The 21096-nt window shown below is 38.8% G+C and overlaps 1 protein-coding gene across 6 annotated transcripts in view; it reads left to right on the top strand.

The window, feature by feature from the left end:
- The window catches only part of cobl (cordon-bleu WH2 repeat protein), a 75271-nt gene that overhangs the window by 48715 nt on the left and 5460 nt on the right, over nucleotides 1-21096 (top strand). For all 6 annotated transcript variants that reach the window (XM_014003405.1, XM_014003407.1, XM_014003406.1 and 3 more), the window contains 6 exons: nucleotides 4974-5532; nucleotides 14523-14844; nucleotides 18395-18504; nucleotides 18758-18949; nucleotides 19046-20532; nucleotides 20619-20831. In XM_014003405.1, the coding sequence (XP_013858859.1) occupies nucleotides 4974-5532; nucleotides 14523-14844; nucleotides 18395-18504; nucleotides 18758-18949; nucleotides 19046-20532; nucleotides 20619-20831 (2883 nt within the window). The remainder of the gene's footprint in view (nucleotides 1-4973; nucleotides 5533-14522; nucleotides 14845-18394; nucleotides 18505-18757; nucleotides 18950-19045; nucleotides 20533-20618; nucleotides 20832-21096) is intronic.

Raw genomic sequence — 21096 nt, 5'->3', positions numbered from 1 at the left:
GGACAAAGGATAACCGCAACAAGAGTGGGGTAGTTGTGTTTCCTTATCCATCTCCAGCCTTTATCCCCACTGTTCGGTTTTTTAACCTGGGAACTCAGAGAAACCACAACAAGCCCGGCCGAAACATTAATCAATTGACACCAGAGACCAGTAAGATTTATAGATCACTTTGCAAAGAGGAGAAGTTCAGTGATACTTAACTCAGACGAAAGCCTGGTGAAGATCAGAGAAGTTCTGCCCTCTGGGGGCGTGAACAATCGTTTTATTCAGACATGTAAGAGTGAGGTCACACAATGTTAACAACAAATCAGAAATCAGTTATGTGGTTTGTCACAAGAGAGGAACCAATCAAAACACTTGTTGCTGGGGTTTAATATGTGAATAATAGTAAAAAACAACACAGAGGTGTTTTGTCTTACTAGCTCTGCTTAAAACAGTCTGTGGACACGCCATGATGAATAATAAATTTGTCACGTACCTCACGACTTTATTTGAAACACCTTAAGAAGTTTAATAAATCCAATAAAACTCTATCACCCACCTTCACTGCTCACTCTTACACATAACATTTTTTGTTGCATAAAACTAATTTCATTTCCCTCTTTTCCTCTTTTTCTCACTCTCTCCCATAAAACCACACACCCATACATGCCCATACATCTTCATTATAACACTCACATAATAACACTTGCCAACTGTCTTCCAGCCTGCTCTTAGGGTGTTTACACCATCAGTGTCCTCAGCATTGACACAGTTCAGCTGCTATTATTATCTATGACATGCACATGCATGCACACACATTTGCGCTTACAGAACCATTTGTAAATATGCTCATGCATGTTAGCAAGCCCGAACACGTACACACACACACACACACACACGCAGTGTCATCCTCTTTTCTTACACACTCCATTTCACATTCCACATTAGCACTGTAATGCTGTCCTGTTACAAAGGGCCTGACCCATGAAGAGTCCTTCAAAAGAATAAATGAGTGGTAACGCTGTCGGGTTCAATCCTCCGTGGGTGGTCATGTCTGATCAATATGCTTAAATGTAGGGCTCTTGGCCTCACAAATCATATAGAAGAAAATTTAACTAACATAGCAGCTTGTTCAGGTTTAGTTCTTTAAAAGGGACATTTCATGCAAGTCCCAGGCAAGTTGGAGGCACATTGCAGGAGGAGATGCAGTCAAGCAGCCTCAGAGCCTCCACTTAGAAAACTACGGTCAAATGATCTCTCGCAATTTTGTTGTGCGTGTGAACACACAGTGGTGGAAATGCTTACGAGGTGCTTTCAGAAATATAACAAAATACGTAATCCTCATTGGAAGGAGTCCAGGAAATGCTGAGAGCTTTCACCTGCCGTCTGACTCAAGACTGTGCAGACTGACAAGACAGCACGACTCACCCTGCTCTGCTCTGATTGAGTAGAACCTTGACTGTGGTTCTCTTTATTGTTTGAAAGAACTGTCAGTTTAATACCTGGATGACTTAAAGAGTTTTTCCCCCTTTCATTTTAACAAATGAAGGACATCCGTTGCAGGCTGAGAAATTCAATCTCGTTCCTATTACTTGGTTGTCCACCGCACAACCAGGAGGTGGGATCTGGTTATCTGAAATGAAAAAGGTTGTCCCGGACAACGTAAAGACCCTTATTTTGACCCCTGGCTAGGCCAAGCAAGGCTAAAATAGATTTATGCTGTCTTTGAACAACTAATTTCAAAACACTATTTTAAAAACCCTTACATTACTGTCAGTTTTGCCTTTTCCAATTATGTCCAAAGAATTCTGTTACTGTCACAAGAGGTATGGAACCCAGGTTTGCAGGCAGACACGATAAAGTCTAAATCCAAAAACTTTATTTACCTAAAATAAAACAAAAGCCTGACATGGCAGCAAACTCACACTGGAAAAATACAAAGCGACTCCAGACTTATTGCATGGGAACCACTAATACACTGCTGAGGTGGTGATGGAAGAGACTAGGGCTGGGTTGATTGGAGAGACAAGCTGGAAACAGGTGAGAGTGGCAGGCTGACTGGAAAAACACTGGGGGAGCTGACTGAGGAGGAGTTGGAGGAGGAGGATGGCACAGGGAAAATCACTGATCTGGAAAAAAACTGAACTACATTTTTACGGAACACTAGGATCCAAAGACACAGAAAAGGAAAAATCAAAGAACTAATAAGAAGTAACCAAAATCACACCAATCTAAATCTTTTGGTATTTGATATCTACCTAGCTGTTGCACTTTCAATGTTACATTGAGCACCTTAAGCTATAAAATTGAAATATTTCTATCAGAATCTTTGTGTACTGTAAAATGGTGGTTGTGAATAAAAGTCTACAATAGTGCTTTTTGAGACTGATGTTATTTTAAGACTGCAGCAATCTACTTTTGTCACTGTTCAGACTAGCCATTAGCTTGTCAGACTGGTAGAACTAAAGTCTGTTTCTCAAACTGAGGTTTTTTAGAGATATAACAACAGGTAAGCAGTTATTACCTTCCCATCAAATTCCACTTCAAAGTATCTGAATTATCCTTTAAAGGCATTAAAGCATAAAAAGGCTGTGGTGACATTGGAAAACACTAAATACTGCCTCTGATAATACTACTACTGAATTATTTTTTTACAATAAGTACACTTTGTTCAGACCTCAATGGGCCTCATATAAGAACCTTTCGAACAAACAGATTTGTTTTTAAGTTGTGCGTGTGCGTGATTTAGGAGAGTTTATGGCATTCACCAATTATCTCGTATTCTAAATTTTTTTTCAGATACGAACAAAATTCACAAGTGGTCCAGACCTGTCGTATATTTTACATGCAGTCAGTCTGCTGTTATCCAGATTGATTTTCTTCTCTAAAAACTTTATATTGCATTAGTTTGAAGATATTTTGAGTTGCAACTGCTCTTCTGAATAAATGAAAACTATGTAACACAGTTAGTTGTTTACACTTAAATTAAAAATATTTGACCAAAGGAAAACCAGAGCTGGACTAGAGAGAGATGAATTAGATTTAGATTTTTATTTCTGTGACTGTATATTACCCATGGGAGACACAACAGCAAATTTCATTCCTCAGCTTTAGCAGGTCCTACTTTAATTCCACAGCTGACGCTGCTAAAAATGACAGGTTTTCTTTTCTGGATCTCTGAGAGCAGGACTTCAATCTCCGAACTTGTAAAGTTCTTCTTTTTACTTTGCGATGTCATTTATGAATGGACACTTCCTGGTATCTGGGGCAGGAAACACAGCCTTATATGGTGGTTTTTAGGGTGGTAATTGTACAAATCTCTTCTCTTCGTGTGCGAGCAGCTGCATACACAAGAGAAATTTAGTATAAGAATATGAAAATGTTCTTGCATGAGGCCCATTGTTTGTATAACTTACAGTATATTTTGACTTTGAATGTGGTTCAGTATAATTCAAAGTTTTATCTTGAGTTCTTGAGTGCATGTTGCATTCCCAGTTTTGGCGTCATAAGCCTAAGAGAGCAACAGTTATTTAACCCTTCCTGACATGTTCATCTATACCAGGGGTGTCAAACTCCTGTCCTCGAGGGCCGCTATCCTGCATGTTTTAGAGGTTTTCTTGCTCCAACACACCTGGTTTTGATCGCTGGGTRATTAACAGGCTTCTGCCCAATTTGAAGAGTTAATTCAATCACTGAATCAGGTGTGTTGGAGCTGGAAAACCTCTAAAACATGCAGGATAGCGGCCCTCGAGGACTGGAGTTTGACACCCCTGATATACATTTCAACACAACTCCAAATATGATTTCTGTATTCTCATATGTAAGAATGTGTGTGCACTTGCTTGTGCGTTGCAGTTTCTGGTGTCTGTTTTAGGGCAAAGTCCAACTCCAGTCTTACGCTGCAGGATACACCATTATGCAAACGTAAAGATAACAACACCTAATTTCCCTCTGGGATCAATAAAGTATTTTTGAATTGAATTGAATAAATAAATGCACACACAACACCTAATTTCCCTCTGGGATCAATAAAGTATTATTGAATTGAATTGAACACAGACACACATCCATTTTATTGGCAGGTCCATTGTTCACTGCCTCTCAACTTTGGCCCACTTCCACTGTAGTTTTTCTATTTGTTTATATATAGTATGAAAACAAGAGGAAGAAAACAGGAGAGCAGTGAAGATGGAGACTACCAGTTGGGGGGCCAAATGGATTTCTATAGCATCCCATGCAGTGAGTTCACTGAGTTCATGTTTGAACCCAGTGTGCCTGTGGGAAGGCAAGGTGGCTTGATCTCTTTCTTGCCTTGTTGAATGATGCAACATTTTATGCAGCTCTGGGCATGTCTTGAGAGTTTTATAGAGAGACAAATAAAGTAGAAATGGGCGGTACATTTATTTTAAAAAAGCGTTTGTTTTGGTTTTAGTTTACTTTTCATTTCAGGTTCAGATTGACAGCTGCATAAATATATCAGTTGGTGGATTTTTTTTTCATTGAGGTCTTGTCTGGATTGTAGCATTTAAACTGAACTTAATTTGGTTTTAAAAAATGCAGCGCAAAGTACAGTCATTTTTCTTTATGTTGCTGATAAATGAGCTGTCACATCCCTGAAGTTAATGTAAACTTGTGCAACCGTATTATACTTAAATAGTGATTGAGTTGCTCAAAAAAAATAGGAAATACCACAGTAAAATGCACAGATAAGTGTTTTGTCAAAATAATACAGCATCATGACTTGTTGGCAGACCTTATATGCCTCCTTTGCACAATAATTTAAAAGGAATGTTGACGCTGTAATAGGCCAAAGACTTAGACCTCTGCCAGAACTCCACTCAGTTTGATTGCTTGATAGTAAACTCTGTTTTAATCCTGACATCTAAATTTACTGAATAATTTATGTTTAACTCTCCTAAACACACACACACAGTGCTTATATAAATTAACTTTGTCCTTTTGTACCTTCTTTACTTTAACATGTTTGTCAGGTGGACCTTGCATTAGAAAGCCAAAGGAAAAGAAAGGCTCCAGCTCCGCCTCCCACTCCACCCTGCATCGCCCAGACTTCTGATGACACTTCAGCACCTACTGCTCCTTCTACCGACCAAATACCCACCCCAGCCAGCCGCAACAAGGTGGCACAGTCAGCCGCAGTGCCTGATGTTTCAGTTGTTGTACAAACCGTGAAACCATCTCCCCGCAAAAGAACGGTTCAGCCTCTGCCTGTGCGCAACGTCACTCCAACTCCCAGCTCTCCGTCCCTGAGCAGCAGCACCACCGACAGCCTGGCCGTGCAGGATTCCAGCTCGGAGTTCAGCCGCAGCCTTGACGACTCTGATGTTGACCTCGAACAGGCCGGTTCTCCCTGCAGCACTGCTAGCACAGAAAGCGGTTCTGTGAAGGTCCAGTCCACAGCAAAAGAATCCATCAGCTCACCGGGCCAAAAAGATCAGGACATGAACTCTGACAGTAGTTCCAGGTCAGACACAGAGTTGGCGCTGAACCTGAAATTGGATGAAGTGGAGAACAGTCGTCACAGTGGAATGGGTAAATATCTGTTAGATTATGGAGTTAAACCAGCGACAGCTTACATTGATATTGAAATAGAGATTTGACATTGAAAAATGAAACACTGAAAAAAGAAACATTGAAAAATAAAACATTGTCATTGAAAAATCCAACATTAAAAAATGAAACACTGAAAAATGAAACATTGAAAAAAAGAACATTGAAAAGATTTTGGCATTTTAAAGTTGCAATGCCAAAATCTTTTCATTGTTCTTTTTTTCAATGTTTCATTTTCAATGTCAAATCTCTATTTCAATATCAATGTAAGCTGTCACTGGTTTAACTCCATATTAGACGGTATAAAAACAAAGCATTTAAAGACGTTTTAATTTGATTCAAATACAGAAAAGCATAAAACTGATCTTTTAATATACTTTTATTCAATTAGAAAAGGTTACCCTTTAAGCCTAAAGTGTACCGGTAAGTAACATATAAGACAGTAAAAAAAATAATTGAATACATTCAGAAACAGGTTGTTGAACAAGCATTAATTATTTGTTACTGAATTGATCTGGACCGCGTCAATCCATCGGGGTTAGTTCAGTTTATTCTTTTTATTAACTTTTAAAAGTTTACATCAGTGTTCATGTTCACAAAACCATTTTTTTAAATTATTTTAACTAATTACTAACAAAATCCAAGTTAAATTGTGAGACGGATACAGGAAAAAGGAAGGGGAATAATTCAAAGTGAAAATAATTGTTTAAAGCTGACACTGTTTCTGACAATAATTTTAAACATGACTGATATTCTGAAAAGGGGAGTTGTTCCAAGACCTATTTGTCTGGAAAAAAAATCCTAAATAAAAAAAGGAGGACACTTATAAAAGGGCAAATCAACATTTTGGAGTTTGCACATTGAAATGATGGTGTCCATCACAGTTCAGAGGAATTACTATTTGACATAACCACCTGCATCTAAGATTATGCATTAGGGATGTAGATTCCTATGTAAAATGTAAAACTGAGGGAAATTGTTAATTCAAGACGTATTAACTCATAATAGTAATAATATAATAAATGGACTGTACTTGTATAACATATTTCTAGCTAACCAGAACACAAAGTGTTTTACAACACCATCAGTTCTCATTTACCCATCCACACACACGTTCATACAGCACTCTTCTACATCTCTGCAAAGCTAATCTGAATAGGCTGAGGGATTTGGTCACATTCATACACCGATGGATCACACGTCTTTGAAACAAGACTTAATGCTGGAAACAAACGTCTGACCTCTATTATAGAACAACTGCTTTACCCAACAAGCCACAGCGCCCAAATATGGCATCCAAACAGATTTATAGGTCAAACATACTTTTAATTGTTCTTGAGTGTAAAATCCTGCAGAGTACTAGCTTTATTGTCCACAACATTTATTTTATCACACTTTGAATTAAAGCTAGATTTTAAAAGCAAGTATACCATTGAGGAGAAAACTATTCTCATCTGTTTATCACTGAGCTCCTGACAGTGATAAAGCAGTAAAACAGTTGCACGCTGCCCGTAGAGGTTTCCTACCTGTCTGCCCCGGAGAGCTGAGCTGTCACTCTGCAGCAGCATCTGACACTTTTACTGTCAGAAGTGACGAACTCTTAAAGAAAGGGAGCTTGTTTGTGTGTGAAAGACAGAAACTAGTGGAGCTGGTTTTCATCACAGTTTGAGACAATGGCGTTCTTGTTTTTCACTTGGGCTTATCAACCTCTAATGTTTTATCTATCTCTTCACCTCGTATTTTCCTTTTTTTTCTTTCTATCTCTTTCGTACACATAAAAATACAGAAATTCTGACAGTTGGTAGATACAAAGGTTGATAAATCTGTCACAGATTTAAACTTATTGACCTTCGGATGCCCTTAGATTGACTTACACATAACCCAGAATATTCTCTGTGGCAAAATAAGATAGCGTTGACGTGTCTAAAAGAGAAGTAGATGAGAGATCCACGGACCTCAATAAAGATGCAAAATTAGTACTAGAATAAAGTTCAGAAAACAGAGTATAGGCAGATTTTTTAGAGAGAAAAACAGGGTAATGAAGAGGAAAATGAGAGACTTGAAAAGTTTGGTAAATATAAGTGGAAGATGAAGGTTTAAGTAGTAGAAGACTCGTTTAATAGACAGGCTGTAGCAGATGATGCTCAACTATCCATAAATTTATAAACTCAAACTTTTCACTTTCTCTTTAGCCTGACAGTGTTGCCCGAATGTATCAGTGAAAAGATCTCACTGGTTTGTCTCAGTGGAGGTTAGGGACATGGAATCTGTATGGACCATGTTTCGGCCCTCTATTTCAGAAGTGGCTTCCAGGAGCTGTAGCCTCAAGGTCGTTGGAGCCTGCTGTTAAAGTGCCTGTGACATGCATATCCATGAAATACAAAAAAAATCAAATAAAATATACACTCACCGGCCACTTTATTAGGTACACCTGTCCAACTGCTCGTTAACACCTAATTTCTAATCAGCCAATCACATGGCGGCAACTCAATGCATTTAGGCATGTAGACATGGTCAAGACAATCTCCTGCAGTTCAAACCGAGCATCGGTATGGGGAAGAAAGGTGATTTGAGTGCCTTTGAACRTGGCATGGTTGTTGGTGCCAGAAGGGCTGGTCTGAGTATTTCAGAAACTGCTGATCTACTGGGATTTTCACGCACAACCATCTCTAGGGTTTACAGAGAATGGTCCGAAACAGAAAAAAACATCCAGTGAGCGGCAGTCCTGTGGGCGGAAATGCCTTGTTGATGCCAGAGGTCAGAGGAGAATGGGCAGACTGGTTCGAGCTGATAGAAAGGCAACAGTGACTCAAATAACCACCCATTACAACCAAGGTAGGCAGAAGAGCATCTCTGAACGCACAGTACGTCGAACTTTGAGGCAGATGGGCTTCAGCAGCAGAAGACCACACCGGGTGCCACTCCTTTCAGCTAAGAACAGGAAACTGAGGCTACAATTTGCACAAGCTCATCGAAATTGGACAAGAGAAGATTGGAAGTGAGTCTCGATTTCTGCTGCGACATTCGGATGGTAGGGTCAGAATTTGGCGTCAACAACATGAAAGCATGGATCCATCCTGCCTTGTATCAACGGTTCAGGCTGSTGGTGGTGGTGTCATGGTGTGGGGAATCTTTTCTTGGCACTCTTTGGGCCCCTTGGTACCAATTGAGCATCGTTGCAATGCCACAGCCTACCTGAGTATTGTTGCTGACCATGTCCATCCCTTTATGACCACAATGTACCCAACATCTGATGGCTACTTTCAGCAGGATAATGCGCCATGTCATAAAGCTGGAATCATCTCAGACTGGTTTCTTGAACATGACAATGAGTTCACTGTACTCAAATGGCCTCCACAGTCACCAGATCTCAATCCAATAGAGCATCTTTGGGATGTGGTTGAACGGGAGATTCGCATCATGGATGTGCACGACAAATCTGCGGCAACTGTGTGATGCCATCATGTCAATATGGACCAAAATCTCTGAGGAATGCTTCCAGCACCTTGTTGAATCTATGCCACGAAGAATTGAGGCAGTTCTGAAGGCAAAAGGGGGTCCAACCCGTTACTAGCGTGGTGTACCTAATAAAGTGGCCGGTGAGTGTATTTATAGCTTGGCATAACATGATTTGACCCGTTATGTCACATAATTGGCATACTTTCTTTTGAATTTTGCACAGCTAAAGTGAAACAGGAAGTGACATTAAAGGGGAACTCTTTGAGAAAGAAAACTCCCCGTTTTTGTTTATTGAAACAATATTATTTGAACTATAACTCTTTCTCATCTCTCTATGATAATGATTAAAAAATTCTAAAGAAACATCACCATTTTTCTCTACAGTCTGTGATGTTAGCCATTTTAGCAACATTCTGTTTACATTCAGACATTCCCCTTTGACACCACTTCCTGTTTCTTCACATGCAAATATCTCAACAACTGTTCATTTCAGTGGCGTGAAATCTATTTTACAAAATGTTATCAATGTCATCTTTCCAAAAATACATTGATACTTATTATAAAAAAAATTAAGTCACAGACACTTTAAGGCAACCAAAGGACAATCTGGTGGACACCAGGCAAGTTTGTGTTATACAACGTGAGACAGCGGGTCGGGGACGTCCTTTTCCTGACCGAGTATAAACAAGTTGATTGGTTATCAGTTCCTTAGGCAGAATAACAGTGCAAATATAACGATTCTGTCAACAGCAGACAATTACTTGAAATAAAAATAGAATGTGATGACATAATAATGTTTAAAATTAATTTTATGAAACTGCTAATATGTACAGTGCTTTGTGTTTTTCATCAGGGAAAATGTGTTTATTGTGGTAAAAAACAGAAATAGTGCTGAAAGACTGTGTATAAATCTGTCTTTACAACAGTTTTACCCACAGTTAGACACACTTAAAATGTGGTTAGCCTGGGGCAGCAGGAATGACACATTTTGTTTAAAGGAAAAAGAAACTACACAAATAAGTCACTTCTCAAGATGCAACCTTTTTAAATCAATATGTTACTATCAGGGACTGCTTTATATCATCTTAAAAACCAATGTAATTATTCTTCTATCCACACACCAAGTTATTAAAAACCGGTGATCATCCTTTATACTGACCCATTAGCACTGTTAGGTTATTGGTGCTCATTAATCTTGTCATACTGTCTACCTTATAAAATATCTGTGATTAATTTAATACTGACATATTGTACTTATACTTTAAACCCTCCTAATTTGGAAATTTAGACTCCCAGAAAACAAATACACTCCAACTGTTGTAATTTACTATCAGTTTTATGCAATCCTTTTGCATTTGCATGCAGTATATGAGCCAAAATTTCAGATTTTTGTAGGTAGTTGTAGTGGTTAAGCAAACTGATATCATAGTCCAACATTTCAGTCTTTTGTAACCAGAGAATGACAAAGATAAACAACAAAAAAGAAATAAATAATATACATATTAAAAAAAACAGACAACTGATTAATATTAATTAAATGTTTAATTTGATATGTCTACAGTTATAGTTGTGTTACAATATTTGGTTTTTCAAACACGACCAGAATCTTTCCCACCTGCATGCATTTTTTTTCTTTAATCCAGGACATGCGGAACAATTAATGTAATTCCTCCAGTTGACCCTTCAAACAATGTAAACCCAGATGATCACATGGAGGTGGAGGAAATGGGTCCTCCATGCATATTTCTTCTTGAACTATAGCTGTGTTTTCCTTGTTTTCCTAATTTCTTAAAAAGAGCTCTATTGACTTTTTATTTCTTATTTTATTTGTCTAAATCACAGTTTCTATGCAGTTTGTGTTTATGTATTTATCCTCAGATGTAGAGTCTCTCCTTCATTGACTTGGACTGCTGAGTTCTTAGGTCAGACTAGGTTCACTTCTCAGATACTTTGTTTTTCAGGGTTCTAAAGGTTGGGACTGAGGACAAACTAATCAACTGGAGGGCCATTTTTTGCTACATATAAACAATACATTCCAATATTTTGATGTTTTTGCACATTTTCTGTCTTATAATGCCAGATGACTTAAATATTTAGATTTTTTTTGCTAATGTTTTTCATTTCCCATTGTTGCTACGTGATTGGTTTCCTTTCAAATCTCATCTTTTCTTTTCTCTGCTCCTTCCTTTGTAGTGTACTGCTGTGGACCTGTACGTCTGCGTACCAAACGCTTCTGAAGTCTTTTTCTCTGGCTCCAAACTTTTGTCATCCTGCCATCCCCCTTTTCTTCAACCTATTTAGAGTTTCTGTAGCCTGTCTCATCTCTGCAGAACCTTTTCTTTAGTTCTCATTTATTTGACAGCTATTCTCAATGATTCAGTAGTTCTCTTCAGTTTTATTTTTACAACAAGCGTTTAACTTGATGTGTTAGTTGCCAGTTTAGCTTTTTTATTGTTTTTTTGTCTAAACAAAAGTATGTATTCTGTATAAAGTGTTTTTTTAATACCTTTTGTTATTTTCTGGTTGCCAGTAGTTTGTGAGATCAGTGCTGAGTTGAACTGCAAGTGGACAGAATGTGGTCAGAGGGCAGTCGGGCAAGGCAATGTGATATAGCAAATCTTTGTGATAGCTTCAGATCGATAGGACAGTGAATGTTTTTCTCTCAGTGACTCGTTTAAAGGCTTGGCTTAAAAACTTGAAACCCAAAAGAAGGCTGGCGTTGCAGATAGCATGGGAGGGTTGTAATTTACGCAAAGCATGTTACTTTTATCAGATAAGAGCTCTTATATAATTTAAAGGACAGTAACACGAGCTCTTGTCGTAAACTGTTTTTCTACATGAATTCCTCGTATTAATTTTTTTAAACAATGTTTGTGTGTGACAGCTGTGTTAAAGCAATTGTTCATATCTTTAAAGTTGAGTTCTGTGGACAGATTATGAACAGTATTAACATACCTGTTCTTAGCGCTTTAAAGGTTCTCAGTTCTCAGTTTTATTCTGACTGAATTGATGAGCTAACAGTTAGTTGAAACAAAGCTAAGACCAAAGTTTGTTGTTGCCAACTTAAGAGCTCCAATCCCCAAAACATCAAATCTTTACACTGTTGTCAGTTTCTTTTATTTGGGTATGTAAATTGATCTAATTTATTTGCAAGTGCAAATGGCAGTAAGAGAAGGCTGTAGCACAGTACAGCCTGTGGCAATCCTTCAGAATTTTTGCCAGAATTGTGTAACGAGAAAATGATGACAATATTGGGGTTTATAAAAACATTTTGCTCTGAAACTTTTGAGTCAGGAGTTTTCAGATGGCTGCGATCTACTTTGGGCTTGGCCCAGATTGGACCAGCCTGTAGTTTGTCAAATGAATCTGAATTACGCTCCTATTCATCAGAATCTAGTACAGATAAGATTTTATTGTTCGTAACGTTTCCACAAAACTCTTACTTCAAAATATCTTTTTTTAGCCTTTCAGATGTATTTCTAATGCTTGGTGAGATTCCAAATGTCAAATGTGCCTGTTGTAGGTGTCTGTTATAGGTTGCACTATTGAATTAATACAATTTGGGCTAAAAATCTACCAGGAAAACTGTTATAAAACTAAACTGGTCACCATTTTGAGCACTATGTTAGGTTTATTATAGTGTTTGCTGTGGTGTTGGTTTATTTAGTAAAGTTATTAGTTATTTTTTTAACTGACAGTGCTGTGTGAATGCTGTGAATATAAGGTTAGTACAGAAAAAGTTGGAAGTCAAGCAGACTGAAAAATTCAAATACTTTGATCTTATAACATTTCAGCAAGTCTATTTAATGTCACATGCATATTAGGAATGTGCAACTTCAAAGCCTTTGGAGTATGATGCAAACTCTGTAATTGGAAATGTGACAGTGGATTCTTTTTTGTTGCCGAATAAAAAAATGAGTATTCAGAAAAAAAATAACTGAATGATCAGATTTTTATAAGGAAGACAGTTTTTTTAAGTGAAGACTGGTTTTGTTTATATTGTATTTAACAGACGTTTCTACTTAAGGTCTTTTCTGAATTGCAGGTTTGAACACTTTGTGTGTTTGGATAGGCATGTAGGAGAGGGTGACACAGCTTGTGTGTGTGTGTGTGTGCATGTCTTTGCATTTTTTTGTGTGTGAATGTGTGATGACCGTGGTTGTAACTGGCATGATTCAGCAGTTGCTGGGAAGGAGCTGGGAGGACAGCCCTGTGAGTCATCACCACATCTCCTGGAACTGACTGTTCTCTCTGCACCATTAGGACGAAACCCAAATCTGATGATACACACACACACACACACACACACACACACACATGCGCGCGCGCGTGCATACTCAAACCCAAATCCAGCAGGACGCACAATGCTTAAACCCATGCTCATTTTTTTACCTACACCTGATACTTAAAAACTAGTTCACATTCTGTTTAAATCATTTTAAAGAATCTCCAGTTGAATTCCCAGGACTATGCATGCCGGCCGGCCTGCCTGCAGAAAAGCAAACAAATGCTACATTGATTTTTATCCCCTTGGGCTATGGTTCAATGAGATCGGTGACACTCTAAACAAGTTCCCCCAAAACCCACAGGACTGACCAGCTCATGACTGTACTGGAGAGATGAGAGGGTACAAGGCAATACCCGCTTCTCTTTGACCCTAAAACACTGTGTTAAAAATGTAATTAGAAGTGTTTGTTTACAGTAAGTTCATCCACACATTATAAAAATACTTTGGCATGCCAAAAGTGGTTGTGCTTCAGGCATGTTGAGTGTATTTGGTGTGTGGTGTCAGAATATATGTTAAAACTAACATAAATAGGTCTTTTTGCTTTTTCTTTTAATCCTCACTCTGCTAGGGTTGGGCATAATCGTATCGTGTGCAATTAATCATCAGAAAAAAATTAATCGATTACTTTTTGGCACTTGACGATTAATATGATTAATGCCACCAGGCAGAGACCGCTCGCTGCTCCACCCTGCTTCAAATATGATGAACATTAAAAAAAACATTCTGTAATTTATTTATCTATCAGCACAATTTAAGATTTGATGTACAGCCTGAAGTCTGTAATTTTGACACAATTTGGAACAGGTTTTTATGAAGAGCAAATCTTTCCTACTAAATTGGTCTTGTGACCAGGACATGAGGGTGTCCAGAGACTTCAGGGGATTAATCGTCAAATTAATCATTATCGGCTAAATACCACGATTAATCATGATTTTTTTTGCCGACATTGCCCAACCCTACACTCTGCATCCTGTGTTTCTTTTACATATCTGTTCTCTCCCTTTCTGAGCTATACTTGCACAATTTATTTTGTGCAAAACTTCAAAAGAGAAAACTAAATCAAATTTGGATTTATTGCATTTGTCTGTAAACAAACCTACATTAAGCGAGTTTTGAACATACAGTAACCAAACTACTGGGAGATTTTGTTTTGTAGTTTGGACTGTTTTCATTGGTTTAATAACACTCAAAACTGATTCCAAGAATTTCTCCTATCCTCCCCTAGCTTGGATCCATTCAATGAAGAACTCATCATCCAGAGTCCAGAAAGAAGAAACTACTGCACCTGAGGTTGAGACTTCATCTTTAGGCAGCAGCAGTGTTGGCAGCAGCCTGCCCGACCAGGGTTACATACCTTCTGAAGTGATGGCAGAAGGCGAGGACTCTGGCGTCACCAGCTCTCCGTCCGACACCCAACCGACATCTCCTGACGGGAGTTTATCAGTGGATGGAAGAATTGAAAGCAGAGGAGAGGAACTTGTGGAACCACCGAGAGACACTTCTAGTGACAGCGATGAGGGATGTGCCACCTGGAGATCAAAACACAGGTAGATTGGAGGGACTTTGTTTATCAGCAGCAAACTCAGTGCATCGTCTTTTAATCAGCTCTTACCTTTCACTCACCTGTGATCTTGACATTTTCAGGTTAGTCTAAAATAAAAACCAGTGGTGGGCAAAAGGTTAGCTTCACTAACTCAATCCGCTAACTAAAAATATAGCTTTAATGCTAAAGTGCTAAATGTAAAAATATAAAAAGCAAACGCTAACAGTTAGCTAGTGGGACTAACACAAACCTATTGATGTTAGTTTGTTGGTTAGATGTTAGTTGGCTGTTAGCGGACATAAAGTTGGCAACACATAATTTAGTGGGAACTAATTGGTCTGCTAACAGTTTTTGAAGTTTGTGAAAAATATAATCCGCTAAACAAAAAAAATTTGTCCTGCTATTATCTGTTCTCTTGTTAGTGGGACCGTGCCCACCTCTGTCCAAAATTAACCATGGGTCATTCACCCTGCTGTCAGTGTCATATATAACTTTAAACTCACTTAGAAATAGTTACTGACATTATTGTATATGGCAAAGCTTTGCTGCCCCTCACCACACACACACACACACACACACACACACACACTTGTATTTTTACAGTGTGATTTGTGACAGTTTCAGCAAACTTTTTTTTCACTCTTCTACGGTAAGCAGTAAAATTATAAGCAAGAATAACTCCACTATATTGTTTTTGATTTATAGTCAAAACATGCACTTATTTTTTTATGCTGAGCTTTCGTATTTATGGTTTTAAACCCTTATTCAAAAGCCTTTTTATTAAAAAATGTTGCTCCATATTTCTTAGGTAGTTGTGTAATGGTTGCATGCCCAGACCAAGGATGTTGGATTGATGTTCTTACTCTTAGAAACTTGATGAAACTAGGGTCTGTTCCTGACTTGTCAGTATTCCAGGAAAGCACTGTAACCATGTTTTCTCAGAATCTGTCAGGAAAAGAGGACCAGTCCAAGTTTTCTTGAAAATAAAAAAATATATATTTGGTTTGGCCTTCTTGCTTCAATTTGTTATGGCTAATATGACACTAATTCTGAAGAATGCTGCTTGGAAACCACAAAAAAGTAGAGGAAGGCAGTAAGCAGTGTGCTTTAAAGCCAGCAAGCTTCAGTAAAACTGAAATCTAACTTTGAACAAACATGTACTCACATTTGTGCATTCTTTTACCTCTGAACTGCATTTAAACTTAAATGAACTGTTTATAGCATTTTTTTTTCATGGGGGAGCTCTAGCTAAAAATCCATCAGTTTTATGTTATTTTCTGTACACTGTTGCAGTCCTTTTACACTCATTAACAAAAAAGCTCAGCATCTAGGCAGTGGTGTTAATGAAATGAAACTGCACATGTTAAAGGTCATGTGAAATTGCAGGGATTACAATATCATACCCCACATAGTTAACAGTGCAGGCGTACTGCTGGTCCCATATCAGTAGGGTGTGGCACCTCTGCAGGCTTGGATATAAGCAGTGATTATTTGCAGAGCTAATCAAACACACCTGCCTCGTGTGGATGAGTGTTGCCTGTTGGCAGACTGTACTATGGTGCTGTCACACACTATAATAAAAGAAGTCATATTGGTGTGTCTCTCCACAACATTAGCAGAACTTCTCCCTCAGCACCACCATATAAGCACGCAAGGGTTATTTTTGTTAATGCAGAACAGATTCATCGCTGAACAGACACACACCACTCATCTGTCTTTGCTTCCTGATTATGGCACTACACCAAATTCAGCTACCTCTGCTCTAGAGGCAATGGCAGCTTATTCATAGGATGGTGAACCTGCTGTGTGACTGATGCCAGTTGTTGAGACATCGTGAGAGAGGGCGCAGTATTTTGTGAAGAGTCTCATAACTTTGTATGCTGTCATGTACCTGTCAGTTCCCGCATCAAGCCACTGTGAGTTTGTAGGTTCCACATGCTGCAGTTGTACAGTATGACCACCTGGCTTTATACAAACTCAGCACAACCCTATCAAACTGTGTTAAGTGCTGTTAATATCCATTTCATGTGTCTATGGCTATGTTCACACTGCAGGCAAATGCGACCCAAATGCGATTTTTTTTTTTGCCCCATGCGACGCATATCAGATTTTTTTATGACAGTCTGAACGCAAGAAATCCGATTTTTTTTTTTTTTTTCAAATCCAACCCAGACTATTTCAGTATGTGGTTTTAAATCGGATATGTATCTGATGTTTTCAAAGTGACTGCAGTGTGAACGCTCATGTCACATTCATCTGACTTTTTCATCAGTGAGGAGGGGGTGAAGGATCGATAAGACACTAACCTCATGTCACGCTGTTTAAATCTGTAGCTCCGTGTGTTTACAGCTCCAAAGCAGAAGTCCACTTGCTTCATCTTTTTACTTTTAATTTTCCGTGTAGATCAGAGGTGCCCAAAGTGTGGCCCGCGGGCCAAAATTGGCCCACCAAGCCATTTGATTTGGCCCGCCAGCAGTTGTCCTGGTTACTTGGAATTATGTTAAGATTGTAGGAAACCTGTCTAAATATAAAATACAATTACAAAAGACATTTAGATTAGATTTAAGCCCATATCTAGATTTGCACACCTTTCAAATTTTAAATTATGACAAGTCCCATGAGCCTGTTGAATGTTGAATTTTCTCCAAGTCCATGGGCTGAAAAAAAAGAATGTGGGCAAACACACTGGCTGCTAGCTTTATCATAAAAAAATAAAACAACTTTACTTAAGAAGTATTTGCATTTCTTATATTACTGTGTTTGGTCCACGGCCCTCAGATTGATTTTAATTTTGGCCCTCTCAGGGAAAATGTTTGGGCACCCCTGGTGTAGCTAGTAAGATAATAACGACGTCCAGCCTGGACTGGAGCGTATCGATCCTAAAGTTAGTCGATACTTTATTCCCAGCTCGTTCCTTTCTTCCGAAAATAAAAAAAGTTTCACTGGAGCATCCAGTCAGAGGCAGGTTCAGATATAAACACTGAACTAAACAAGCAGGTCAGATAATTATTTAATTGGCTCTGAGATTAAACAACAACTTCAGATTTGATGTGCAAAAAGTAGCATCCACGCTAACTCTGTAAACAAACAAGCCGGCAGATGAGACGGCACGTCTTTTACTGCGCACGCGTGTCACATCAGTGCTGTGGAACGTTCACACTGGAGTCTGATACAGGTCACATTTAAAATGTAATGTGAACGTTCACACAAAAAGATCTGATTTTTTTAAAAAAAAATCTGAATAGAGTATTAAGACCTGCAGTGTAAACATAGCCTATGAGGCACCCTGTGTGTCTTGTGCTCTATACTGTTATTGACTAACTGTTGGACACTGGCAGCTGCCTGATAACACTTGTGATAACACTGATGCCAGTTTCAGACATACCAGTTTCTTGCAAATCAATTAATTTACATACATAACAAAACAAATTATTTTAAAACTGGACCATTCCTTCTGAGCACTTAGCTTTTTTTGTCTGTGTTGAATCAAATTTGCATGTTGTTCTTTATGTTTGTGTAGTTATCTTTCACACATTTTTTTGTATCATTTTTAGTCAGATTGACACCAGCCCTCAGAAGCAATCAGTCAACAGCTTTGAAGATGACTCAGATCTCACAGCTCAGCTCCACCAGACTCTGGCAGATTTGGAAACAAACCTCGCAGGTGAAGGGGAATGTCAAAAAGCCACAGTTCAACTAAAACTGATTTCTGTCTTTAATGAAGCAGCCTAGTTGTATATGTTCAACAAATAATATTTTGCCAAACACCATCATCCAACAGTTGTAAAACATGTCACTTCACAGTTCCCAGAAGAATGTTCTTTTCCTAAACAAAAAAATAATAGTTATATTTTAATCAGCCAGACCCTTTCCTGAAAATAGTTTAGTTAATCTTTTTTTATCTTTTTTTTTTCTAGATCACTCAAATATGGTGTCAGGAAAAGACACCCTGTTTACCAAGTCCACTGACAGTAATGAGATACCCGTGTCTTTAGTGGACATGTATGTGCCAGTTACAGCCATAGACGAAGTACTGGATGAGTATGAACATAATGGTGTGGAGGATGATGTGAAACTGCTCACCAAGACTGAGTCAGCTGATCAGGAAGGTAAATGGACTGACTGGCGTGTCTGTATCTCACTGCAGTTAAATAACATTTAAATGCAAATACTATTTTTGGTCCATTGACTCATTTTTGTTACAGATCAAGGCTTTTGTCAACCATCCAATGTGGAGCCACAGAACAAAAACAACAATGCTTATACAGCTGCTGTTAGTCAAAAAAGTAGCAGTGCAAATTCTGAGCAATTTGAGCAGATGAAGAAACCGCTAGAGAACAAATCCACGGGTGTTGAAAAGGAAGAGAAAACAACAGAGACAAATTTGAAACAGATGAGTAGTGCTGATACAAAAAATGTGAAAAAGGAGAAACAAACATTGACTACAAGATCTAATGCTGATGTGCAGAAAAACAGCAGGCCCACTGAGCTGGAGTCTGATCCTCTGAAAAGTAATTCTCAGTCATTACAGAAACCAACCTGTAATCTCTCACCAGTAACTCAGATATCATTACCTGCAGAAAACAATAAAGAGATACAAAGAGCTTCCCGGAACAACTCTAGTTTTAGCACTTCACAAGGTAAAATCACTCAAAACGTCCCATCACGCTTTGGTATGAAGACCTTTACTGTGGTCCCTCCCAAACCCTTGAACGTACAAGCTGCTGCGACTCAGCCAGCGAGGACGCTAAGCACTGGTGCCATTAAGATAGATGATCAAGGAAATATGGTGGCAGTAGGTATCTCCCATAAAAAAAGCGGTCGATCATCTGAATCAGCAGTTAACGAGGGTGTTCCTCTTTGTGAAAAAGCCAAAACATTTTGGAGCTCCAATGAAAAAGAAGACAATGCTGTTATTCACAGAACAGCTCTGATTGATAAGACTAAGGATAACGTCAGTGGTCTCAGCGGTACTTCTGCTGTGGAAAAGAAAACTGTGCAAAGTGCAGTTGCTGAACCCGCAAAGACAGTCCAACCTATGGTGGTGGTGAAGGAAGAAACTAAAGAGCTTGGGAACGTTGTCACACTCGCAAATAAAAAGGGGGTTGAGGTGGAGAGCAGGAGTTCAGCGTCGCGTTATGTTCCGTTGCCAAGTAAGCCTGCCCTTCCCCCTCCTCTACCTGCAGACTCAAAACAGCAGCAGCTGAACTTTCTCAAACCATCCAGGCGAACCTCAAGCAAATATGTGGCTTCTGCCATCGCTAAGTACACCCCAAAGACTTCAGTTCAACCTTTTAGCATCCCCAAAGGCCCAGACTCCAACAAGTCATTGGAAACACAGACTGTTGCTGGCGTTCAGAGATCAGGACCTTCCATTCAAGTGACTCCAAGCCTTCCTGGTACCAAAAGCTCCACAAGCTACCCAGAGTATGTGTCAAATAGTCAGAGAGATCTTGGAAAAGGGAAATTAGACAAGGAAGGGTTTTCAAACCGTACCACGTTCACCAAAGAAGGTTCTGATGTGTTGGACACAAAAACAGTCAAGAACAACAACAGTGAATTCCTTCAAAAGAAAGTGATGGACAATATTAGGAAAGAATATGTCAAACCAGATCAAACCAGAACCCCTGCTCTGCACTCATCCCTCAAACCACCCGTAGCCCCAAAGATCACCTCTCAAGAACACATAAATGTAAGTAAAACTTGAAATATATGACACCTCTTTTATTTTCAGAAATCAATCCTATTTCTATTTCTATAATTATTTATTTGTTACAGGGCATGAAGGATACAGGTCAGGACATGAAACCGCAGTCCTCAGCCACAGTATCGGACAGTAACGTGGACGCCGGACCTGTGGCTGTGACGGTGTTCGGACCCGTTAAAAAGTTCAAGCCTGTCCTCTGTAAATCTGTTGAGAAAGAGACATCTCTGCACAGTAACTTGATGGAGGCCATCCAGACCAGTGGGGGCCGAGACAGACTGAAGAAGGTGAACACTGCACAGCGTGTGGATGGATAGAATGTACAGTTGAACATTGCAACAACAGAACAAGAAAAGTTTAGGAGTATTTAAGTCATAGACTGGTTTTACATTTTCTTTTTTTTTTTTCCTTCTTCTTTTAAGTCACTTCAGTAGAAAACAGAACTGGATTTTAGTTTCTTCATCATCAGTGACTTTTTTTATAAAAGAGAAGAAGAAAAAGAGAGAAGAAAAAGGAGAAATGTAATGGGGAAGATTGAAAGATATATATATA

This window comes from Austrofundulus limnaeus, unplaced genomic scaffold (assembly GCF_001266775.1).
Source record: "Austrofundulus limnaeus strain Quisiro unplaced genomic scaffold, Austrofundulus_limnaeus-1.0 Scaffold18, whole genome shotgun sequence".
In the NCBI taxonomy this organism is placed as follows: domain Eukaryota; kingdom Metazoa; phylum Chordata; class Actinopteri; order Cyprinodontiformes; family Rivulidae; genus Austrofundulus; species Austrofundulus limnaeus.
The sequence above is the reverse complement of the archived record's forward strand: the minus strand, read 5'-3'. Positions and strand labels throughout refer to the sequence as shown.